Here is a 26,724-nt window from a genome sequence, read left to right on the forward strand (position 1 = left end):
CTTGAGGATATACCTTATTCTTCATGGCCATCTTGTTGTGATCCTTCTAATCATACACACAAAGAGGATGAGCCATCTTTCTCAAGCACAACTAGGATAGCAACAAGAGGCTTCCACTAGGACGAACAAACACCTAGTTGTTGGTGCTCCTACTCTTCTTTATGAACCTTACTCAAAGGCTATGGAACTTATTCAAAGGATATGGGAACTTATGAGTTGTGACGCTTGTTCTCCTACTTTTCTTTAAGGTTACAAATGAAATCAGGGCCATGGGGGCATAATCTCGTGCTGTTTGTGGTGGTTCAGGGCAACAAACGCACTGTCGGGCAAGGGGATTCTAGCCCACACTACATAAGATGTCTGTCAGCTGACCTCTTTGATGATTCATCTCTTTCTAGTTCTTGTAAGTAGTTTAGAATCTCAACAGAAGGCAAAGACATCTGTACTTTTGGCATGTGGCTTGTCAAGCAGCAACCTTTCAGGCGAGTACCTTACATGTTGGCAATGCAGTTAACCTTTGTTCGTGTAGTAAAATTTTTCCGGGTCATTTAGAGATTTGATTTATATAACGCAGGAGTAATTGTTTCAGGTCATTACAAGTTTCTTATCATCATTCTTAATTTATGTGTTGTGGAATTTTTTAGCCATTGCTACTAGACGACGGTTCACTTCTTTGTGGGTCTTCTATAGAAAGCTACATGGCTTGGGGTGCATGGATGGAGGTAATTATTTCTTATCATATTTCAGTTGATTTATCCATTGCGATGGTATCAACGATCAGCTTTGTTTGCAGATTACTCATGATTGTGGTGTCACTTGGTCAAAATATGGACCTATATATATTCCTGATGTGCCAATGGGAGTTATCCAGCCAGTCCCATTCATCACAAAGAAAGGGAATCTGCGTATTTTGTTGCGGTCAACTGATGACATTGGTTCAATCTGCTTTGCCGAATCGTTAGATAATGGCCACACATGGAGCTATGCTTTACCAACAACACTAGAGAGTCCAAATAGCGGTGGGTGAAAGCAACTTGCCAATCGTTTTCTATTTTTGTACACATACTCCCGTTATAGGGCTTTGGTTGCAGTGCAATTTTGCTGCAAGGCATGCCACCAAAAAACAACTCACAAGTTTTCAACCTTCTCAAGAGTAGCTAACAAACTTCTAACCACCTTGAATTTCATAGGTTGGATCTCCTTGTCGACATATCATACTGACTCTGGTCTTGTTTTTCCTGTTTCTTTACTCATTCTTTCAAGATACATTTTGGTAATGATCTTCTGGCCAACTTTTCTCTTTTGTCAATTCACGTGCATCCCTCCAGGTCACTAACAGGGTGGCAGTCCCCACTACCAACTTGTTGGCATAACCTGCAGATGTGTCTCTCTGTTAATACTCATGCTGCTATTCCTGCCTCATGCTTGTGAGTGGGGAAGTTGCTTGAAACTGTCCAATAGCAAGGCAGAGCATGAGGCATGCCTTTCTCCATGTAACCTGGTGTTTACATAAAGATATCCCTAATAAGCTGCAAAGAGTTATTTATGTAGTGATGCCTCTTGATCAATTCATGTATGATTGGTATGCAATATAATTAGACTCTTGACACTTAAGGATGCAATGCCTAGTAATCCTCATCATACTAATCTAATAGTTAAAAGATTCCTTAGTAGCATATTGAGGTCAGGACTAATGTGTAACGTTGGGACCTTAGTGAGGGTTCATGAACGTGTGAGATCCCAACGCTACACCTTGCAATTGATGGCATCCAGCACTACAATCCATAACGGACGTCACGCTTGCAAAGAAGAGAGAGAGAGAGAGAGAGAGAGAGAGAGAGAGAGAGAGAGAGAGAGAGAGAGAGAGATGATGAAATGAAATGTTATATTAACGTCTTCAAAAGGCCAAAGTGACCCATGAGACCAGAAAGTTACAATGTGGTGGATCTGATACAAAGTCAGAGTTAGAGTAACAAGATGACAACAATGACAAAAATGAAATGACAAATGTCACAATAAAATACTATGGAATCCTAAACTACTAGGTGTGAACAGCAGCTAGCTGGGATAGCTAGATCACAAGAGATCCAGCATCGGTTGCTGGCGGATCTCATCAATCTCCTCCATGGTCAGTAGTCTGACCGGGCGTCGTGCATGTCAAGCCAAAGTGATCCGAATCCTCTGACGCAGCCTCCGTCGATGCTGTGTAGTCCTCCGCAGTCGTGGGCGTGTGGATCTTCCCAGCTCAGTCGCTCGGTCGATCAGTGTGCCTCTGGTGTGAGACGACGAGCTCTGCTGTGGTAGTAACTCCAGCGGGTGTCCAGTGGTAGCTCTAAAGAAATCTGTGATCTGTCTCTGGGACTGGCTAGCCTCTCCTCTCATCAGGTTCTCTCTGTGTCTGCGTAGCTCAAGCAAAAACAAACCCAAGCATCTCTGATCCTCGTACTGCATGACTCTGGAGAATGGTCCAAAGCCCTCTCTGAACAAGCAATGGAAGCGGCCTCGTATCTCGTAGTAGACGGGGCAGTGGCATGTGTAATGCAACTTTGTCTCAGGCTCGATGTCACACAGGGGGCATGTCCTGGCCTCTGCTGGTACTCCGCTGTATCTCCCAGTCTCGATCCGCAGTTGGTGTGAAGATGTGCGTATCTGGCCGATAGCACATCGTATCCCATGAGACAAGTGGGTGTCCATGTATCTGGGTCTCGTCACAAAACCATCAACCGTAAGCTGGAGGAGATGCTCTCTGTAGAAAGCCATCTTCGTGCCCAGCTCCTGTGCTGGCTGTATCCATGTCCTACTGGTGTCTAGCTGAGTCAAGTCCTGGCGGATGAGCCTGGTGATCTCGGACTGTGTAAGAGTCAGAGAGGGTGCATCCAGTGAGTACTGGAAGGGAGGCAATCTGTCTATGCTGAACCCATGCGCCTGAAACCATGATGTCATCTCCCCATACCAGCATGCTGTATCTCCCTGCATGGCTAACTGTCGAGAGGACTCAAGTGCAAGGTGGGCATATCTGTCTCTGGGAAGTTCCCACATGCGGTGTATGAAGGAGACCGATCTGGTGAGCGCCTCAACCACTAGTGGGGGGGCAGCTAGCTTTGCTCGAACAATAGCACGTGGTACTGAGGCCTTGGCTCTAATGAGCCGCGAGATCATAGAGACCATAGGCTTCTCCATGTCCCCCCATCCATCATTGCGGCCTGTCCTCCCGTGATGGTCTAATGAAGGTCCCCAGATCTCAGCTCCATAAAGCAATGCAGAAGCCACCAGAGTGTCAAAGATCCAGAGCTTCGTCCTAGGCTCCTGAAAGTGAACCTATGAGCACATCCTTTCCAATCTACCCAATGCTGCATGGGCTCTGGTCAATCTAGTCTCTGCTGCCCTCCTCAATGAAAATGCTGGCCCACTAAAAACCACTCCGAGGTAAGTGTACGCATCTGTATACTCCACAGTCTCCTTTCCGTATGTGAATGCTGGCGCTGACCTCCTGATCCACTATGGGGTGGTATTAAATACCATGACCTTGGTTTTACCAAGGTTGACGGACAAACCACTTTCCTGAGCAAACCTATTCAAAGCATCCAAGTGACGTTGCATCCCCTCCGGAGAGTCGGAGATCAACACAATATCATCAGCATATAACAATAATGGAATCCATGTCCCTGCCATCTATGCACCTCTATCACCATCTCTCTCAATGTAGTCAGAAACCTCATCCACATACATACCAAATAGAGTAGGAGAGAGCGAGAAGCCCTGCTTCACCCCAATAGTGGAGTGAATCGGTGTGGATAGACCCTCTGAGGTGCGTACCTGCTCCACTATTGACCTGTATAATGCGATGACCCCCCAAATGAGCTCTGTGGGTACTCCCATCTTCTGTAATCTGCGCATCAATCCAGCTCTAGGCACTATGTCAAATGCTTTGCGGAAATCCACAAAGCTACAATAGATCCGTCTCCCACGCGATCTACCCTCCTCAATGATGGCCCTGAGTGTCAAGATATGGTCAAGAGTAGAAAAACCCCTCCTGAACCCTGCTTGCCCGGCTGCGCGTATCCCCATAGGGTCTCCCGACTTGAAGATAGGTACAATAGTAGATAGGCTCCAAGTATCAGGCAAGCCCTCACACATGGCACGGTTAAACATCACTGCTAGAAGCTCTGCTAGTAGATCTCTGGCATGCGTGAAATGCTCAGCCACTAAACCATCATGATCTTATGCTCTCCCAGTCCTCATCCTATCAATGGCCTTCCTCACCATCTCCGCAGTGAAAAAAGCACATGTGTGTGGGCATGGATCGGGAGGGCCGGGAAGGGGGGGCTGCTTAGGAACTGTGTACAGAGATGATGCGTACTGACCCGAGTCCTCTGTAGAAGTGATGGCGGGGGGGGGGGGGGAGAGTGCTCCTGAAAGATCCTCCATGCCTCACGTGAGTCCTGACTCAAGAACAACTGATATAGATCCTGCTCTAGCCGAGCCAAAAATGCCCTCTTCTTCCGCCGCACTAGGCATCGGAAGTCAATCTGTGATTGTCTGTGAGTGATGTCCCCCAAAAGCACCTCCCTCTGAAGTCTAGCTCTAGTGTCACGGCATTCCTCATCATACCAACTGTTCTGGGGCATGCTCCCCGAACGGCGTCTCTGCTTAGGCTGGGTATGTGGGTATGCCTTTGCTGCTGCATCATGTAGTGTCTGTGTCAATATAGTAGTAAGCTCCTCCAGAGGTCGCCCTGGCTCCTCTGTGCATAGGCGTCTGTAGATCCCATCTATGTATACAGAGTCTGTCTCCCGCGTGAAGGTGTAGCGGGTAGGGGTTGCTGTCCGTAGCCTGTGTGCTACACTAAACTGAAAAGAGATGGTCATTGACACAAGAGCATGATCCATTGCCACACCAACAGGTCTGGGTCCAACCGTGAGATCTTGGATACTAGAGATGAGGCTCGGCTATGCCATGACATAATCCACTGTGCTGGCTCCATGTCTGTGTGGAAAGCATGTAAAACCCCCTGAGGCGGGAAATCTCTGTAGGCCATTCAAGATGGCCAATCCATGTGCAGTCCCCATGTCTATCAAGTGTCGTCCATACTCAGTGTGTTCTCCATCTTGTGATAGTCTGGATAGGCCTGTCTCCGCAACATCCAGCTCTGTCAGCATCTCCTCTGAAGTATCATAAAATACTGTCTGATGATGGGCAGTCCTAGCATTGAAATCCCCTAGAATGATGATGTCACTATCTCTAGAGAACTCCCATATGTCATCATCCAAAATAGAGAAAGGGGATTGTACAGTGATGTGCTCGGGGGAAAGTAGCAAATAGCAATGTAAAGATATCTGTCTGTCTCTGCTCTCAGTCTCACCCACATGTACCTAGCTTGCTCATCTCTGCCGGCTATATGTATCAATGGCTGCAACTCCTCCCTGAATAACACTGCCACTCCTCCTGATCCCCGCCCTCTGCGCTCTGATCGTGTCTCCTGTCTATAGGTAGTCTCCCATCTATATCCACTAATGTGAGGCATAGACTGCCCATGGGCTTGATGTGTCTCAGAGTAGAAGACGATGTCTCTTCCCCTGAAACTATCCTCAAAGGCGCCCACATCAAGTCGCATAGATCCATTACAATTCCACGTGGCAACTTTGAGGGTGGTCCCACGGGTCTCGCACCGTCATGTGGAGCGCCGCTCTACAATCACAACCCAGCCATCTTTGTAGAAGGCCGTCTTTCCCTTCTCCCTTGCCGCTTGAATCTCTGGCATTACCTCTCTCATATGCGCAAGTTGTGTGAGAGTGAGGTCATCTTGTCTTTAGTGTAGGACGCTTCTTCAAGAAGTCCTTCTTTGCCTCCATGGATGGGAAACGGATGATTAGAGCTCTCCCTTTGAAGTCTCCCCATTGCCTTGTGTCTTCTTCCCCACCCTCCATGCCTTTGTATGAGTAGCCTCACTACCCATCATGCGGAGAAGTTCTTCAACTTCTCCTTCCACATCATCTCGGTCTTTTAGACCGGTTACTCTTATATGCAAAGCTCTAGTTTTCCTTCGTTGTTCTTCTTCAAGAGTCATGTTGATGATTGTAGGAGTGGGGAGAGATGTGGTTTCTTTCCCTTTGCCTTTCTTAGCGACTTCTATCCACTTCTCGGCCTCATCCGCCTTCTTTTGCGTCTTCGTGATCACATCCATCCACGAGGACGTCTTTACCATCTTTTGTTTCTCCTCCTCTTTGATCATCCGTACCTGCTCTTTGATGACCTTGATTTCCTCTACTACCGAAGGCTGGAATTCCCCCTCCTCTAGTCCACTGCTTGCTCTATTGGCAAGTTCTCGCTTGAGAGCTGAGACCTCTTCTTTAAGTGCTTTGGAGTCCGCCTTAAGTGCTTGTAGCTCTGCGTGCAGGTCCTCTTTCTCTTTCTTCCACTGCGCGCCTTCGTTGAGAAACATTTGAAGAAGGTTGGCCTTCTCTTTCCACCATCCCTCCATATGTGCTTTCCAGTCTTTCATCTCCCTCTCCATTTGTGTAATCCGCTTGTTTGTAAGCACAAAGGTTGCCTTCGGATGGGGCTTACATACCGGCGAAGCAGTCATGACCTCCATCAAAAATACAATCTGCACTTCTGCCAAGTCAACCCACTATGTCCACATCACACATACATCCCTGTCCTGCATGATGCATACATGCGTGTTCCCCATATCAATCATACATTTTTTTATTTTCTGCAATTTTTTGCAATTTTCTGTCAATGCTGAAAATTCTGAAATTCTGAAATTTCCTTGCAGGTCTGCAACTTGTGAGAAATCTGAAAATGTAAATTCTGTAGTTCTGCAGGTCTGAAAAAATTTGCAGGTCCGAAAAATTTGCAGGTGTGACTGCGCGCTATCTGCACTGTAATGCACCTGCGGGCTTGGGGGGGTGGGGCGCAGCCAAAATGACCTATGAGACCAATCTGTTACAAAATGGTGAATTTAATACCATGTCTGGGTACAAAAGAACTAGATACTACTACTAGAATCCATCCTCATCTGCACTTTGGATATTGAGAGAGTATGGCTCAAATCCTCTGCTATAGTCTCCGTCGATGCTGTGTAGCCCCTCTCCTCAATCGTGGCCGTCTGGATCTCCGTAGCTCTAGTGCTCGGTCGATGAGAGTGCCGGTAGTGGCCGAATGAGTGTGGGCCAAGCTCTGCAATGATGACTGCTCCTCTGGCTGTCCATATCTAGTGAAAAGAAAATTGTAATTTGTCTCTGGGACTGTCTCAAAGTGTGTCTATATCTGTGTAACTCAAGTGGATATAGCCCAAGACATCTCTGATCCTCATAACTCATGACCCTAGAGAAAGGACCAAAACCCTCTTTGAATAAGCAATGGATACGGCCCCGTACCTCATAGTACACTGTGCAATGACATATGTAATGTAGTTCCGTCTCTGGCTCTAACTGGCATAAGCGGCATATCCTGCTGTCCGTTGGTATCCCTCTAAATCTACAAGTCTCAATCTCCAGCTGATGTGAGGATGTGCGTCTTTGACCAATGGCACACCGCAAACCATGAGACATATGTGTGTCCATGTAGCTGGGTTGAATCACAAACCCATCTCCTGTGAGGTGGAGAAGTTTCTCTCTATAGAAAGCCATCTTTGTGCCCAACTCCTGTGGCGGCTCTATCCATGTCCTCCTGGTATCCAGCTGGATCAGGTCCTGACGAATGAGTCTAGTAATCTCCACCCGTGTAAGAGACATTGAGGGTGCCTGAAGAGAGTACCGGCTAGGGGGCAGCCTGTCCATGGTGAAACCATGCGTCTGAAACCATGATGTCATGTGTGCATACCAGCATGAATTGTCCCCCTGAAGAGCTAACTGTCTGGTAGACTTAAGGGCCAGTGAGAGAGAGAGAGAAGAAGAAGAAGAAGATTGTTTTAACGTCGTAGGAAACTATCCTAAGAGACCTTAAAGATCTATCCGATGAGGAGAGTTGAACTCAAGACTTTTTATTCAAGAGGGAAATGGCATAACCAATCTACCACACTTGGATGATAGAAAGGTTATACCATTTTCCTCTTTTTATTAGCACACCCACACACACACCCGAGAGAGAGAGAGAGAGAGAGAGAGAGAGAGAGAGAGAGAGAGAGAGAGAGAGAGAGAGAGATTATTATCATCCTTGGAGGTCAAATATGACCTGTGCAACATGTGATGTAGCATGTATGGGGCTGATGAGTGATTCTCGACGCTCCAAAATTGTGGTGATGAGAGTCACAAGCTGGGAGAGGAAAGTGTGTAAGTCATGGCTAAAAATGTGAGGAAAGCAAGTTCGGATGTGACCAAAAACTGAGCAGTCTAGTAGTGTATGGTACTTAGACTCTCGAACTTGCAGTGTGTATTTTTGGTAGGAAAAAGTCGCTCTTTTTCCCACCAATCTGTACCGTCGTAGAAGTTCAAAAACCTATAAGAGATGGTGTCGATGGTCTGCTTCACTCTTGGAGAACACGATGATGTCGTCGAAAAAGGTGCCCACAAATGATGTATACTCTCTAAAAATCCACTCCATCATCTTGTTGAACGTTGCAAGAGCATTTGTGAGATGAAAAGGCATCACCAAATGATTGTACAATCTCAAGGATGTCCTAAACGTGGTCTTATATACATCTCTAGGAGCAATCTTGATATGGTAAAACAGGTAGAACCTTGTAGTCTGTAGAGTATATCATCGATCTTGGTATTGGAAACCTGTTCTTGATGGTTCTTTTTTTAAGAGCTCTATAGTCAATGCACAATTTCCATGACCTAGATTTCTTTAACACTAGAAGCACTAGTGAACAATGAGGTGACGTACGCGACTGGATTAGACCCTTTTCAAGAAGTTCTTTCACTTGGTTCATGACTTCCTCACTCTGGGCTTTGCTGCCTTTGTAAGGTGGCCGGTTCAGTGGCGTATTGCCAGGTATCAGATCAATTGTGTGATCGTCAAGTCTCTCAAGAGGTAACTCTCCAAGACCCTCAGAGAAAAGTCGGCTTGAGTTTGCTAAAATTCTTGTCGTTCTTTTCTGACAAATTTGACTTTTTACTCTCACCAAGTTCATTCACATAGATGGAGTAAACAAAAAGACAGGATTTTCATTAATTTGGAAACAACCGAGGCGGATACAAGTGGGACAAACCCTCCCTTTAATTTTACATCAAGAGTAATTTCTTTGCCTTTTTCATTCTTTAATGTGGCCTTCTTGCCCAATAGTCGACCGCGACGCAGTCCAAGGGATCCCCAAAAGGATGTCACACCCCTCGAGAGACATGATGTAGAAGTGCTCGTGCCCGCAACCCTAGATACCTTGACCATATGATCGAAGTTTGCCTATGATAGGGGTAATGGCGACATCTCTCCTGGTGCTGCTAAAATTGCCTCCATCGATGGTCCCATTTCATCAGGTGTTATTCAGGTGTTATTCCAAGCCTATTCCGGTGAGATGAAACTCCTCCATCAAAGAAGATAAGGATTTTTTTATCTTTGTACTTTGCCCCACGCTCTGCACAGCTCCGTACTATCATCTATCTACTCTAGGCTCTCGTCCCCCGCAACATGTGGAACCAATCCTGCCTTCGTCTTCCCTTTCTTTGCACGTTGGTCTGCCGCTTTGGAATTCTCAGGTTTTTCCTCAGCCTGTTCTTTGGGTGCTTTGTTAGGGCATTTTGCAAGAATGTGCCCTTGCTCCCCACAACCGTAACACTTGCCCTCTTTATAGTACTACTATGCACGTTGCTCTATAGACAATTTGGGGCCAATGGGTTTCTTCTTTTGCTGCTTGCCCTTCTTTTTGTTACCATTGGAAGAATCTTGTCCTATTGCAGTGGACACCGGCTTCTCCGAAGGGTACTTTAGAGTGTTGCCATGCATACCGAAGCCCTCCTTGGCATGCCCCATAGTCCTTGAATTGAGTCGGAGTTCGGATGTCTGCTTTAGGCAATATTGCCGAATCTCTTTGGGTAGGCCGCAACAAAACTGCTCAACCTGTCACACACTGACGACGTGGTGTCACTAGCGTGTGACTACTATCTATCCTTTTTGTTGATTTCTTTCTTATTATCTATTTACTTTCACTTTTTGGAAACACCCCTCGGGAAATCTAACTGCCCTGCATTGCATAGCTAGTGTGGAACTGTCCAGAGGGAGTCCAGGCCTGAGGGCAAGAGAGCACTAAGTTTGGACAAAGACTATGGTTAGCCAAAGTGGGGTCATTGACTAGCCAAAGTGTAATCCTTTGCTACAGAGGGTACATTTCAGTTTTGGGTGTGGCTGCAGTGTACAAAGGGGGTCAGATGACCTAGAAAGATACAATGGCAGCATCTCCTAAAATTTAGGGAACTGCTATTTTGGGACCTGAAAATGTGTTTGCGTCATTACCTCCGGAATGACAAGGGGAACATTTTCTTACTTTGCCGTGAAGTCAACTGGGCAACCGGTTGGGAGATTTTTAGGCGGCAACCCCGAAACGGGAAAATGCTTGTAAATGCGCCAAGTGGCACATTCTGGTGCACTTTCCTCATGCAACAAGAAGTGGCGCTAAATTTCAAGCTGGGAGAGGCTCATTTTCAGATTTTGTCACAGGTTAAGAGCTATGGAGTGCTTGCTTTCCCTCCTATGTACAGTGCGGTGCCAAGAGTGATGCCCTGCACGCTACGCACTGCCCTCTCTCTCCTCTATGGCAGTATGTTATGCCCCTCTAGTGGGCTTTTCAATTGACCAATGTACAGTTGTGTGGGTTCATGCGCGATTGCCGAGGCAAGAGCCTCTTGCACAGGTACTAGATTAGCTAGCGGCTAATCCCCCGCAGGTACAGGTGAATTCGGAGAGGTTTCACGCCAGAAATCTCGTCCGATTCAAAGGGCAAGTAGCCCTACAGGTGCGGGAGCTCGAGGACTTGCTACGGATGTGACCGGCATGCGAAACGGAGCCCAAAACAGTAAATTACAGCCTGCTGTGTATTTTTGCAGGTGTAGGGTTTTGGCCCTAAACGGACCCTAATACCCCCAGGAGGTTCGGGGACGCGAGGGGACCGCTGTACAGGTGATCTGGCGCATTTTCGGGGCTGAAAACAGAGAATTCAGCGTGCTGCAGATTCTCGCCAGGTTTTGCAAAGTGCCCGTATGCGTCGGGAAGGTCATTCAATGCGTGGGAATACTGACTGTGAAGGGTCCTAGTACAGTTATGCTGTGGAAATCGGGCCGGAACAGTTGAAATTCAGCCAAGTTTGTGCGGGGCAGCTTGTAGGGAACCATAGCGTTTATTCCCTCTTTTAAACAATAAAGAAATACCGAAAGCGGCGCCTAAGTTAGGGGCCAATCTAGTGTCGGTCTTCTCATACAGGTGCAATCTAGCAGCCTGTATCCCTTTCCCCTCTGTTGTGTCTTGAAAGTACATGTAGAATAGACGACTAATAATGGGTGAAAGCTAAATCAAGGTTTGAAGTAAAGTCCACCGCCCTTTTTGAAAGTACAGGCCGGTTTCACGTGGTTGTCTATAAGTGTACCCAACTTATGGGGCACCTGCTAACAGGGCGCTAGGGACACTAGAATTAAAAAAGAACGCGGATTGTGGCTGCTGTACGAATTTTCCACAATTTTCGCTGAGGTCGATTTTCCTTCCACCGGGAAATCCAATCCCTTTATCGCGACACACATGGATGGAGTAGGTCAAAGGACGAACAATTCGAATGAGCAAACCGAACAGGAATATGGGCCTCCTCGGCCTACGAAGTATCAACTCATGGAGATGCAGTGCCAATAGTAAGTTGATGAAGCTACCAAGTAGATCGCGTCACCCATGGATTCAAACAAGGAATCCCGCAAGAGCCAGAAGAACAAACCCGTTGACTCCGAATTGGGTGCAAACACAAAACCCGACAATTCTGGAGCAGGTAAAAGCACAAACAACTCGAATGAGCAGACCGAACGGGAATATGGGCCTCCTCGGCCTACGGAGTATCTACTATCAACTCATGGAGATGCAGCGCCAATAACAGGTTGATGAAGCTACGAAGCAGATACTTAAGTTTTGAGAGGATCCTCAATTACGCCAAGCTTTTGACCAAGCATCCAATGGATAAAGTTCACGATCAGTGGCGTACAACCATCGATGCACCTATTAAATCGGCATTAAAGAAAGCCCTTCCCGCAGATGTTTACTGAGATGATCTTGACGATGTGGTTGATCGATGAATCAACCAGATTTTGAAGATCTTGAACTCAGACAAGAAACGACGCAAAGGAACAGACAACCCCGTTTATCTGGGGTTGTTAGTCTGCTTTTGCAAGAGCACGGAAAGCAAAGAAGCATATACGCTTTGAGGGTGTACCTAGTTCATCCTCATCATCTTCTGACAGTTCAGACAACTCTTGCTCTTCAGACTCCAGTGATGAGGAGCGAAAGAGCCGGAATAGACAAAAGAAGCAGAAATTCGGCAAGAACAAGAAGGCGGCCAAGAAGAGCAGATCCCTCATAAAGCTCCAATTCTCTTCCAGTTCAAAGGAGGACTTATCCTCTACTGAGAGTTCGGACTCCGATGACCACATGTTGTATGCAAAGAGGAAACATTTTTACAGAGCTAACCAACATGACTTTCTCAGAGAAAAGGGCCAGAAGCCCAAGGAATTCAAGGAGGGTGGACAGGCAGTAAAATTTGAAACCTTTTCAGGGTTTCGAGATGCACCCAAGGCTCTAGCATTTATTCAACAATTTGATATAGCTTTTTTTGGAGGGTGCTACTCAAAGCACTCCAAAATTAGAAGGGAAGCATCATACCTGAAAGGAAATGCACGAACATGGTGGTCCACTCTTCTCTTGAGAAAGGAAGCCCCAACAAAGTGGTTAAATTTCAAACGACTTTTTATTTCTTCTTGGCTGACTTAGGAGTACGAACGAGATGTGATGACCGCTTGGAATTATCTTCGGATGACCAAGGTTGACACTTTGGATGCTTATTGCGAGAGATTTTGGGATGCTTTTCTACCAGCCTCTTCTTTTAAGAAGGTCATGTTTAAACAGCAAATCGAGCAGTTTTGTCGTGGAATTCCCAAGGAGATCCGAGATTACTGCCTTGAGCAGAAGTCCGGGTCCATCCACAATTGATGGGATATGCTAAGCGGGGATTTACTATGCATTCGGGTAATTTTAGTTACCTTGCTGATCAGGTTTTGACACAAAGGACCGGACAGAACTCTACCAATGATAACAGAAGGAAAAGAAAGTTTTAGAAAAAGAAGGAGGCATCGAGGAACAGAGAACAGACTACCTCAGAGAGGGGAAGTGCTTTGGTTGCGGAGAACAAGGACACATCTCGAAAAAGTGCCCTAAAAAGGCACAATGAGGACAATCAGAGGACAGGCCTGAGAGCTCCAAAGCAGCTGAGGAGCAAGGGAAAAAAGGAAAGATGAAAGCAGAACTGGTACCAGATTGTGTAGGGGCCAACCCATATCGAATTGATGAAAGCACAGAACTTTGCCACGCATGGGGCAAAGTATGAGATCAAGAAGCCCTTATCTTCTTTGATGGAGGAGCCAAGGCCAACTTCATTTCTCCCGAATTGGCGGCTCAACTTGGAATTACGCCCGACAGAATGGGGCCACACGCAGAGGCAGTTCTAGCAGCACCCGGACGGGATGTTGCCATTACACTTGTCATTGGTAAACTTCGTTCGTATTGTCAGGGGTATTTAGCACACGAGGACTTTTACATCATGCCTTTGGAAGGGTGTGACGTCCTCCTAGGAATCCCTTAGTACCACAAGAACAACGCTGTGGTCGACTATCAAGCTAAGAGAGCGACTTTGACAAATGAAAAGGGCAGGAAAATTGTGCTTGATGTAAAATTCAAGGGGAAATATGTCCCTATTGTATTGGCTTTGGCCATTTCCAAATTAATGAAATCCAGTCTTTTTGTTTAGTCGATCTACTTGAAAGAATTGAATGATGAGCAACAAACCAATATGTCTCAATTGGATAAGAAACGGCAAGAATTTATGCACGCATAGGTTAACTGCTTCTCTAAAGGCCTACGAGGCGAGCTACCTCCACCTCGTCCTGAGGACCACACGATTGATTTGATTTCTGGAAGTACATCACCGAACCGGGCCACCTTATTGAGTTAGCCGAGCCCAGAATGAAGGAATAATGAACCAAGTAAAAGAACTTCTAGAAAAGGGTCTCATCCAACCTAGCACATCACCTTACTGTTCTCTGGTTTTGCTAGTACTCAAGAAAGACGGATCTTGGAGAATGTGCATTGATTATAGAGCTCGCAATAAGATCACCATCAAGAACACATTCCCTATTCCAAGGATCGATGATATTCTTGACAAACTTTAGGGGTCCTCTTGTTTCAGCAGAATTGATTTGAAAAGTGGAGATCATCAAGTCCAAATCACTCTGGGAGATGTCTACAAGACCGCCTTCCAGACAACTTCTGGTTTATATGAATATTTGGTGATGCCTTTTGGACTCACAAATGCTTCGGCAACATTTAATCGAATGGTGGATAGGATTTTCCGAGAGTATCGATCTTTCATCGGCACTTTGTCACAAGACGGGCACCCCGTGCCAATAGAAAAGAACAGACTGAACAGGCTTTTAGCACTTCAAATAACAACTGAACTAAAAGAGAGAGACGACACGCGACACAGAGTGGCGGAATTCCACCCCAGAGAGTATTGGCCCCAAACCTTCGCGCCCCTTTCGGTATTTATTTATATTGCATCAACACAGTACAAGCCGGTACTCCAAACTCTGCACCTTCTCCAGGAAGCATGCGAGAGAATGAGCCCTAACCTCATATTTAAAGGCCTTAGGCGCCAAAAGCAGTTTACAATGAAAAGCCTTCAAACTCAAAAGCATCTGGTCCAAAAGCAAAGCCAAAAAGCTGCCAGTGTAAATCACGAAAGTCTGTACAGCCTGCCACGTCATCAGCCGGCGCAAAACGCGGAATTCCATACAGCTTGCCACATCATCCTGTCAGCGCAATTTTCGAAAATCTGCTTTATTTTAATCCTTTATGTCACTTGGGGCCCCATCGGACGGAGTCCCCATAAGTTGGTAGGACTTCTTCTATTACTTGCTCTTCTTAGGGTTTAGGCCCCTCGGCCGGCATCTGTAAGTTGGCTCCATTCTTTAGGCTGACACGTAGCAGTTTGTGACATCTCCCCTTCTTGAAAGAGAGTAATCGTCCGCGATTACAGCATATCTGCAAAACAACTCAAGTTAGCTCAAAAATTTCCGAGGGTCATTCCGAGGGACATTCCGAGGGACAATCCGTTTGCTCTTTTTTGTTAAGGAGTTAGCTTCTCCTTTCTGCTCTTTTGATCAAGGAGTTAGCTTCTCCTTTCGTCCGAGAACTCCCCCGAGACAAACGGTCTGCGGTATGAAGCTACTCAACGACTACCTCGTCACTCCCCCCGCAAATAACCTAAAAAGGTTGGGGCCATGAGCTCAGGGGACTGTACAACGAAACTCTCCCCAGACCACAGTCTGCGTCGCTTGGAGGTTCAAGCATACAACCAAACTCTCCCCAAGCATCGGCTTGCGTCGTTCGAAGGTTTTCTAGCATACAACGAAACGCTCCCCAGGCATCAGCCTGCATCGTTCCGAGGTTTTCAAACAATACCAAAACAGTATTTCTCACTTCTCCACCCGAGAGTAAAATCACCAATCATTGAAACCAGTATTTAAAACCAGAGTCAAACAATTCAAATGTAAGGTGCAACGGAAGTGAATGTTGAACTTTGCTCAAGATGAGTGCTCCGAACTGTGCTCAAGGTTCCTTTTACTTACGGAAGGGAGAGCCTTCCGTTCCTTTAGTGAGAGAGTGCAATGGACAAACAAAATGAATGGATACTGTGAATGGAAGTGCATGAAACTGAGAGATAGAGAGAAGAGAATACGACACCAGAGATGTTGTCAAACCCTCCTCCAAGGGCCCCACTCTCTATGGCGAGAGCGGTCTACTTATGATTGCACAATTCTCTACAATGCTTGGACTTGCCGACGATGTCGACGACGAGACGGGCTGAAATCTGAAAATGCTAAGGGCTGAAATCTGCAAATCTTTATCTGATGAATTTTGACTCTATGTTGGTGACGATGTCAATGACGACGATGCGACGACGACGCTCTGAAAACGCAGATGCTGAAATCTGCGTTTTTCGGGCTGAAACTTTGCGGCGAGGATCTGCTGCGGGAAGGTGAGATCTGTGAGGTTCGGGGGTTCTACTGCGGTATCCGAATGCTGAAAACTGAAAACGCTGGTGTTCCTGACGGTCTTGTCGCGCCGGAATTGCAAAAACGTTGAGTGTCTATGCTACTTAAAAAACGCTAGGCTGAAAACTGTCTTCCTGCTATTAAAACTGCTAATGCTAGGGGATTTGTCGTGTCGTGATAACGCCGGGCTGATTTGCTGAACAAAAACGCCAGGGCTGGTCTACTGATGCAAAAACGCTAGTGTATCTGTTGTGAGGCAAAAACGCTAGGCTTTGCTGGGGGTTGATCTTGCTGAGAAGTTGCCTGTTGAGCAATGCTCCTGCTGTCCCTTTTGCCAGAAAGTGCTAACTCTGGTTTGCTTATATATTATCTTAGCAAAATTGCTCTACCTAGTTTCCAACAAAAGTCACTTAATAAATAAGTGAAAAATGTCAAAAATAGGGAAAATAGATTTAATGCACTGGAAAATTCCCCCGATGGATTCTAGTGGGAATGCTGATGATCATGCTGTGTGCAACCAGAGGATATGCATCTAATCTAAGTGTCTGTACATGCACGGTCTGCGAACAGACTCACAAAAGTGCCAGATCACTTCCTATTCTAGACTGATTTGACTGAACTGAACCCTGGTCATGCTGTAGCTTGTCCTCGGACACATAGGGTTGGATGTGTCACGTGACATCCCCTCCTTTTGAAAGTGAGGTACTGGTACCGAACTGTATGGTGCAGAGGGAGATCGCCAACAACCTTCGGAATCCTCGAAAGGACTCTTCGCCGGCCCAATCTGATGTGTGGGATGCGATAGTTGAACTTCATAAAGGTCTGCAAAGCTTGCTTCTCTGGGACGCACCGAAAGCGACACAAAGTCTTCTGTGGCTCCTTCAATGCTTCAACTTCGTCTAGAGTCATGTGTCTACCTTCTTCAAGAATCTCTGACGCTGAAAATTCCTGAAACCGCTTCCAACACAAAAACATGAACATACCTATTCCATGTAAAGTGAATGAAAAAAATCTAATCTTTCTAAAAGACGGTGCATGCGATGTAGATGAACAAATAGACGGAGTGCCAAACCGTTCACCACACACATGCCCATAATGAGATCGAATCTTGTCTTTCTGATCTAAATGAATCAAGCGTGGCAAAACACAATGGAAATGCCCATGCTTGGTGCTCATACTTTCTTGTGCTCTTTCTACAACTGTGTCGTGCCAAGGAAGAGACATGGAATGTGACTTCCTTGAATGCATACTTTTCAGCTTTTCATGAATAATCCGCATACATCCGTGCTCATTCATGAGTGAAACGCGCTCAACATACAATATGTCATGCCGAGGAAAAGGGATCACATAAAGACGCTGACTAAAATACAGGAAACGATCACGAATGAAACACTCGAACAATACGTGCTGACAAATCATTCGAACACATAGTACTTCCTGTAAGGATTCTTTGGACCTAGGCTCAAGAGCCAAGATCAATCCTTCGTGATTGATTGAATCTGCAAAACGAGGTTAGCTTTCGGTAGAAAAAGCATCCACTAAACCATCATCCTTGTGAACAATCACATCTTGATCATGCAAATCATCATGCTCATCATCATGCAATTCATTATGCTCGTCATTGTAATCCAAATCGTCATGCTCATCATTATCATTCAATTCATCATGCTTATCATCATGCAAATCCTGTGTATCATGCTTTGGAGAAGAAGGGACTGAGAGAGTCTCCTCCTGATTCTGTTCAAACTGTGCCTGCACAATAGAAAAGAGTCGCAAGAACTCTTTCATGTGTTGGTCGCTCTTTTCTTTTCTTGTTTTCTTCTCGCGATCAAACTCTGCTTGTCTTGCTTTGCGTTCTAACTCCTAGTCCATCATCATCTTGTCGAAAGCTTCCATAGGAGTTAGGGCAATCCTTGTCATGGATGGGGAAGGGGGAGGGTCGGAAAAACCTCCTGGTGGGGAAAATTCTTCGTCGCCTCTCTCATGCTCATCACCTCCAAGCAAAGTATCCATTCCGCTTTGAGTGATGACCATCCATTGAAGTCGTGGGTTCTTGCGGGTCTTGGTTCTTGGGGTTCTTGAGTTTTTGAGGTTCTTGTGAGTCTTGAGGTTCTTCTTTCGCTTGCAATCTGTGTTCTTCACCCGAGTTCTGCTCTTTTCCGCGGGTGCACCCCTTAGCGACCTTGCGCTCACACCAAGGTTGCTTTTTCCCACCTACGTCCATTGGCCGGCCGCTAAGTGCACGGTCCGCTCTCAATGAGTGAAAAGAGGCACAAGGGGAGGCTGGACAAGCCCTTCTTTCTTGGGTTCCCTGTCATTCTTCAAAAACACGATTAGGAATCGACATGCCCAAGAGGTCTTGGGTTACGTGCGCTCGCAACAAGCAAAATTTGTGTGGTTCTTTCCTTGAGTGATACAAAACACTGCCAAAGCTCTGTACCAATGTAAGGTGCACCGGAAGTGAATGTTGAACTTTGCTCAAGATGAGTGCTCCGAACTGTGCTCAAGGTTCCTTTTACTTACGGAAGGGAGAGCCTTCTTTTAATTTAGTGAGAGAGTGCAATGGACACAAACAAAGTGAATGGATACTGTGAATGGAAGTGCATGAGACTGAGAGATAGAGAGAGAAGAGAATACGACACCATAGATGTTGTCAAACCCTCCTCCAGGCAAGAGCGGTCTACTTATGATTGCACAATTCTCTACAATGCTTGGACTTGCGGACGATGAGGACGACGACGAGACGGGCTGAAATCTGAAAATGCTAAGGGCTGAAATCTGCAAATCTTTATCTGCTGAATTCTGACTCTATGTCGGTGACGATGTCGATGACGACGATGCGACGACGACGCGCTGAAAACGCAGATGCTGAAACTGCAAACTTCGCGGGATCTGACCGTGCGGCGAGCATCTGTTGCGGGAAGGTGAGATCTGTGAGGTTCGGGGGATCTACTGCGGTATCTGAATGCTGAAAACTGAAAACGCTGGTGTTCCTGATGGTCTTGTCGTGCCGGAATTGCAAAAACGCTGAGTGTCTATGCTGCTCCAAAAACGTTAAAAAATTGTCTTCCTGGTATGGAAACCGCTAACGCTAGGGGATCTGCTGTGTCGTGATGACGCCGGGCTGATTTGCTGAACAAAAACGCCAGGGCTGGTCTACTGATGCAAAATTGCTAGTGTATCTGCTGTGAGGCAAAAACGCTAGGCCTTGCTTGGGGGGGGGGGTTTGATCTTGCTGAGAAGTTGCGTGTTGAGCAATGCTCCTGCTGCCTCTTCTGCTAGAAAGTGCTAACTCCGGTTTGTTTATATATTATCTTAGCAAAATTGCTGTCACAAACGGGAGCGCACACGAATAATCAACAAGATGAAAATAAATAATCTTTCAACTAAACAAAGTTGAGGGAGAAGTTCGACACAGTATTTGGGACCAGAAGATGGGCTGGTCCCCCCCCTTAAAGAGAATCCTTTATTAGGGAGAATCTTTTTACAAGCACAAGAACCGGAGAAAAACCCCTCCGTTCTAAATCTCTGACTCAATGGTCGTTCCTTCCCGTAAGGGAAATCCGAGAGACGAGCTCTCAATCCTTTTTCCGTCTGCCTCGGAGTCGAGACTCCGCAGACAATTTCCGAATTCCGTTCACGGAATTCCCAAGCGTAGGGCCGAAGCCTTCTCGCTTCTCCTTCGCGATGAAGTACCTGCAAACACACACACAAACACGTGACAACAATTTGTATGGCGAATCCACAATAGAATCATAGATACCTGTCGCTCTTGCACGGGAAAAGCGACTTCCATGCTTCGTAGTCTCGCGATCTCTTGCGGTAGAGTCTTCTCTTGCTGACGTTCGTAACCTCCCTTTCAGTGAGGGCATGTGGTGCTTTTATAGCTCCTTGGCCACAGCACGAATAGCTGCTCGCGTAGAGATCGCGGCCATTTTTTATTTTTTTTTATTTTTATTTTTTTGGCGCTACTTTACCCGAAATAGGGAGAGAGAATTCGTTGGTTGGTTTTGTTGCTTTAATTTCTAAGTGGCTGCCCACTTATTAAGTGGGCGGCCGGCATATTTTTAAAATTGGTCTGAACCTGTTCAAAAACTCAATAAAACCTTATAAGTTAAAAACAATGCCTTGCACAACATTTCCCAGGCGTCCCTGGATGCAACCACATGCACGAATGCAATGCAAACATAGATTCCTTGCGGGAAAGCGTCTGCTCTTCCCGGAAAACTCGTTAAAATATTCCGCTTTTTAAGAAAAGCTTCTCTGAACCCATCTTTATTCTTGTGCTTGCATCTTTACGCGTATTCCTCTTTGCAGTTCGGGTTTCCTGCCAGACCCACGAGATATTCCCTTTCCAATGCTCCCGTCACCCCATCACGTGACGCATCAGGTATATTCGTTTCCCGATCTCTCCCACCGAACTAACGGTAAAACCCCTTCGCGATGCTTAATGTCACCCATCATATGACGCATCAGAGTTTTCCGTTCCTGATGGCTTTTAATAATTCCAGTAGATCTACAGTTCCTAACCTTACGGTTCAAGTGCACATCTCTAAATATCCTAATTTCAATAAAAAGAAATTACTCGAGAAAATAAGAAAATAAGAAAATAGTCTATTTAGCAACAATTGCCCTACCTAGTTCCCAACAAAAGTCACTCAATAAATAAGTGAAAAATGTCAAAAATAGGGAAAATAGGTTTAATACACTGGAAAATTTCCCTGATGGATTCTGATGGGAATGTTGATTATCATGTTGTGTGCAACCGGAGGATATGCGTCTAATCTAGTGTCTGGACATGCACGGTCTGCGAACAGACTCACAAAAGTGCTAGATCACTTCCTATTCTAGACTGACTTGACTGAACTGAACCCTAAGTCACGCTGTAGCTTGTCCATGGACACATAGGGTTGAATGTGTCACGTGACATCAAATCGGCACCAAGACAGGTTCAAAATAGATAGCATCCATTTCAAACAAATTTCAAACAATACAATGTTCAAAAGTCTAACTAGAAAACGACTAGAGAGGTCATTCAGGGTTTTGTTCGGACAACCGAACTTTGAGAACAATGGGCTTGCTCTTTTGCATCACGGTGATGGTTCGATTCCGGACCTGGAGAGTTGCATCATTCTTGTCGTGCGAGGGCATGCGAGAACATCGCAATTGCCCAACTTGGTAATGTGGAAATCGGCTTTTCCATGATAATCTTGTATAGTCACTGGAAGTGCACCAATGAGTGGTACCACTTTCTGAGTTTGCCCCGTGGCTAGCTCAGCTTCAATTTCTCCACCCTCTGCTTCATAATCAAAGTGCATCTGCTTCAAGAATTCTGGATGGATGAAGTTCTCCATAGCTCCGGGTTCATAGAAAATAAGGGCTTTCAAGCCGTTGACTTTTCCATAAGCTCTGCATTATTCATTAAAACTCTTGAGGTGTATACCATAAATATCGGGTACTAGTCCAATAGCAGGTCTAGCCTTCTTGGTCGGAGGTGGCCCTGGGGATCTGTCTGTCGTGGGAGCAGAAGGTTGCACTGAGAACGTCGAGGCTCGCTCAGGACATGTATTGAACGTATGCCCTGTTTGGAAACATTTGAAGCATCGGCCTTCTTGTAACAAGGCGTCTCGTTGACGTTGTGTCAAACAAGGCCGTTGAGATTGGTTTTCACGGGATTCCCGAGAATTTGTCCGTTGTTGCCTTGGGAGTTCTGGTTAGTGGTCGGAGGTTCTTCTGTGGTAAACTCCAACTTTCCTTTCATGAGCTTGTAGCCGACCGCGGCATGGTCCATAAGCTCTTGCATGGTAGAGACTTGCTTGGAGAGACCATATTCCTGCAATGGTGATGGTAGTCCAATGGTGTAGTGCTCGCATTGGCCCTCCAAGGGAATGAACTTAAAGAAGGACACCGGAAGGTACACGTCGAGAAACCTTTGGTTATAGTCGTCCATGGTTTCGGTGGCAAGCATTTTCAAGTTGCCCCACTCTTGCCAAAATCCGGACTTAAAATATCAAAGTCATGTAACTACGTGCAAAAACTGTCTTGAAAGCCTGCCAAGTCCTTGGAGCATGCGGTTGTGTCGCGATTGAACTCCACCATTGCATAGCATTATCTTTAAGAAATCCCGCTACTCGAGAAATCTTGGATTCTTCTGTATAGTTTCCCGAAGCATAGATGTTGTCGAATGGCTGTAGGAACTGCAATGCTTTCTTCGATCTTTCACCCCGGAAAAAGTGAAAAATTTGACTGTCATGCCACCATCTTTGAACTCTTTGGGTTGGTTAGGCACATGTCTCGGGTATGGATAAGGGTATCCATATGGGCTCCAAATATCGTAGCCTGCTGGCGGTGGTGGTGGAGGTGGGGGCAATGGCGGTGGCAAAGGCGGTTGCATTGGATCAGGGTCAGATGGCTGCACCATATTCTTGAAGACTCCCCCGATCGGAACAGATGGCTGAGAAGGTTGCCGGTTGGAAGCTCTCGTACTTTCTGGTGCCGGAGGAGGAGGTACCACCTGGGGCTTCAGAGGGGGTAACATGTAGCTCAAAAATTGTTGAAAACTTTGCAGCATCGGAAGATTCTGCTGAGGATGTCGCGAAAGAATGTCGTGAAGCTCGTTGAGCAGAAACTGCAAATATTATGTTGAATCCATGAATTCCAAGTCTTGGGTTCTTTATGGCTTATGCCCTGTAAGACACAGCGATGAAGACGGGAGCGCGCCCGATGCGCGATGAAGTAAGGGTGGGAGTGGCTAATAAGTCCAGGTTAGAGGGCGCAGATACCTCGAATCAAATTCCAATAGCTTTGTCTGTTCTTCTGTAGGACCGGTATGCTTTCAGAAAAGCACACGCCTGATGCTCTGATACCACTGTCACAAGACGGGCACCGCGTGCCAATAGAAAAGAATAGACTGAACAGGCTTTTAGCACTCCAAATAACAACTGAACTGAAAGAGAGACGACACCCGACACGGAGTGGCGGAATTCCACCCCAGAGAGTATTGGCTCCAAACCTTGGCGTCCCTTTCGGTATTTCTTTATATTGCATCAACACAATACAAGCCTATACTCGAGACTCTGCACCTTCTCCAGGAAGCATGCCAGAGAATGAGCCCTAACCTCATATTTAAATGCCCTAGGCCCCAAAAGCAGTTACAATGAAAAGCCTTCAAACTCAAAAGCATTTGGTCCAAAAGCAAAGCCAAAAAGCTGCCAACGTAAATCACGGAAATCCGTACAGCCTGCCACGTCATCAGTCAGTGCAAAACACGAAATTCCGTACAGCTTGCCACGTCATCCTGCAAGCGTAATGTTTGAAAATCTGCCACGTCATCAATTTTTGCGTGTGTGCGGGTCTTGCTTTATTTTAATCCTTTATGTCACTTGGGGCCCTATCGGACGGGGTCCCCATAACTTGGTAGGACTTCTTCTGTTACTTGCTCTTCTTAGGGTTTAGGCCCCTCGGCTGGCATCTGTAAGTTGGCTCCATTCTTTAGGCTTTGACACGTCAGCAGTTTGTGACACACTTTCTTTGATGACATTAGAGTTTTCTCCAAGAATGAAGTAGAGCAACGACATCATCTGCTACAGATCTTTCAGGCATTATGTAAGCATAGATTGGTCATCAATGCCAAAAAGAGTGAGTTTTTCTTATTGGAGATACACTTCTTGGGATGTGTCTCAGCAAAAGGAGTACAGATGGACTTGGCCAAAATCGAGACTAATAGGGCTAAACAATGTGTAGTTGAAGAAGCCTTCATTGCTGCTAAAGAAAAAGCGGTAACAGCAATGTAGCCACTTCTCATGGTTCTTCTGCAAGTAGTAAATCTCTTGTTCGTAATGCTTCTGCTTGCAGCACTCCGTCTGGGAATTTTGGTGAAAAGGTAAAAAGGTGTGTTGCCATTATTGCAAAGCTAATGATCACTTGATCAAGTAGTGTCCTAAGTTGAAGGCAAAAGAGGTTAAAAAGAAAGAGGTTGGTTCCACTACAAGTTCAATTGTGACAAACTTGGACACTCCAAGTCAAGATTCTACCGAGACAGAGCAGAGATTCACTTCAAAACAGTTCACAAAAGCCGACACGGCTCGGCGTAGTTCTGTGCCAAGAGGTATTCGCCCCAAAGCTGGCACCCCTTTGGGTATTTCTTTTTATATTAATCTGTGTGTGAAGTATAAGAGAGCCCGCGGGTACTAACTCACACTCTGCGTCCAGATGCTCTTAGAAGTGAGCCCCAAAGGCCACTTATAAAGAATTTACAAGGGATGCTAGAAGCAGAGCCCCAAAAGCTTCTCAAACTCAAAAACATTAATCTCCAAAAGCTTGGCTCAAAAATTAAAGCATAATGGCCCAAAAGCTTCTTAGCGCAATTTTCGGAAATCTGTAATGCTGTCAACGTAAAAAGCAGAACATCCGTACTGCCGCCCGCACGGCCTGCCACGTCAGCATGTCAGTGCTTTTTCCGACGGAATTTCCGTTGGCAGCCACGTCAGCCTTTCGGCGCATTTCACGAGCCTACCACATCACCAGTTTGTGACATACCCCTCTATTGGAATTGTAATCGCCCTCGATTACGCCTGCAAAACAGACAGAGGCCATAAACTGTCTTAGTAGACATTGATTGTTAGTATCGGCGCACTAGACACAACTCATCTAGCACTTGTACAAAACGACAGTCACATCACCGGACATCACAGGACATTCACTTCACAAATCATATAGAAATTCATTCCAAATCTCAGACCATGATTAATCGGCAACATTTTTAGTAATCGCATCTGGATCCAGTCGGGACCTCACAGATGCTCGATTAACTAATCCTTATTGCAATCATGTCTATAGAGATTTGTGAGACCGAAAATGCTGCAATCATTTCGTCTTTCAGGTCCTGCACTCAAACAAGTTAAGAACAAATCAATCATTTTCATTTTCGAGAATTCCAGTTCATAAAGTCATACAATAGAATATTGTCAGCCCATCAGTATCCCTGAAACCCAAAGGGACATCAGTGACTCTGTTCTAAAATCGAGGTAATCCATTGATAAAGGAGCGGAGTAACTCCCCTCTTGTGCAAACCCGTTGCACTAGATTCACCCATGCTGAAATCGGGGTTCTATCGGAGTAGACTATGCTACACCAAATGCTTCAAGGTAAAGTTCCAAACTCTAAGGAGTATCTGCTAGGTCCTCCTCCTCCATCCACTTCGCATCCAATGCAGGATAGCTCTTGAACTTAACCAAGAACCGCTAATCACTTTACCTTTTATCTTTCTGTCCTCGTGTGCCAATATTTGTTCTGGAACGAGTATCTTCTCGCTTTCCTCCACTTCGGGTTGCTCATCTGGCTCCCCATCATCGGGCACATGGGGCTTCAATAGACTCACATGAAAAGCATTGTGAATCTTCCGAGTATCGGGCAGCTTCTGTCTAAAGGAGACATCATTTATCTTTTCTTTTATCTGGAAAGGGCCATAGTATTTCATGCTAAGCTTTGGAAAAAGCCGCTCCTTTCCGAATTTGCAATCTCAGTGTTAGGTGCAGCGGAATGAATATTTGAACTTTGCTCAAGATGAGTGCTCCGAACTGTGCTCAAGGTTCCTTTTTGTTCTTATGGAAGGGAGAGCCTTCCGTTCTTAATGAGAGAGTGCAATGATCACAAACAAAGTGGATGGACACTGTGCGTGCAAGTGTATGAGACTGAGAGATAGAGAGAGAAGAGAATACGACACCAGAGACATTGTAAAACCCTCCTCCGAAGGCCCCATTCTCGTTGGCGAGAGTGGTCTACTATTGATTGCACAAACCGGTACAAAGTGAATGCATGTGACTGATGCAAGTTTAGGCTAGGTCGATGTTGACGACGGGGATGACGAGACCGACGCTATGGCTGAAACCTGCTGCTCCTTATTTGCTGCCCAAAAACACTAATAGGCTGAATTCTGCTAGGACCAAAACCGCTGTTGTGGGCTGATCTCTGCTGGCGGAAATTTGCTGGTTCTTAGGCTTGTCAAAGGCTGAAATTCTGTTGGTTCTTAGTGTCACCAGCGTGTGACTACTATCTATCCTTTTTGTTGATTTCTTTCTTATTATCTATTTACTTTCACTTTTTGGAAACACCCCTCCGGAAATCTAACTGCCCTGCATTGCATAGCTAGTGTGGAACTGTCCAGAGGGAGTCCAGGCCTGAGGGCAAGAGAGCACTAAGGTTGGACAAGGACTATGGTTAGCCAAGCGGGGTCATTGACTAGCCAAAGTGGAATCCTTTGCTACAGAGGCTACATTTCAGTTCTGGATGTGGCCGCAGTGTACAAAGAGGGTCGGATGACCTAGAAAGATACAATGGCAGCATCTCCTAAAATTTAGGGGATTGCTATTTTGGGACCTGAAAATGTGTTGACGTCATTACCTCCGGAATGTTACAATGCCGTGAAGTCAACTAGGCAGCCGGTTGGGAGATTTTTAGGCGGCAACCCCGAAACGGGAAAATGCTT

General features: G+C 45.9%; 1 protein-coding gene across 3 annotated transcripts in view; it reads left to right on the forward strand.

The window, feature by feature from the left end:
* Positions 1–26,724, forward strand: part of LOC147423934 (uncharacterized) — a 119,348-nt gene that overhangs the window by 47,876 nt on the left and 44,748 nt on the right. For 2 of the 3 annotated variants that reach the window (XM_086500909.1, XM_086500908.1), the window contains exons 6-7: positions 645–722; positions 794–1,019. In XM_086500909.1, coding sequence (XP_086357035.1) covers positions 645–722; positions 794–1,019 — 304 coding nt within the window. Of the gene's footprint in view, positions 1–644; positions 723–793; positions 1,028–26,724 lie in introns of those variants that run through there. The other variant, XM_086500910.1, reaches the window with a different exon arrangement.

Source organism: Adiantum capillus-veneris, chromosome 26 (genome assembly GCF_014529385.1).
Source record: "Adiantum capillus-veneris isolate H3 chromosome 26, ASM1452938v2, whole genome shotgun sequence".
In the NCBI taxonomy this organism is placed as follows: Eukaryota; Viridiplantae; Streptophyta; class Polypodiopsida; order Polypodiales; family Pteridaceae; genus Adiantum; species Adiantum capillus-veneris.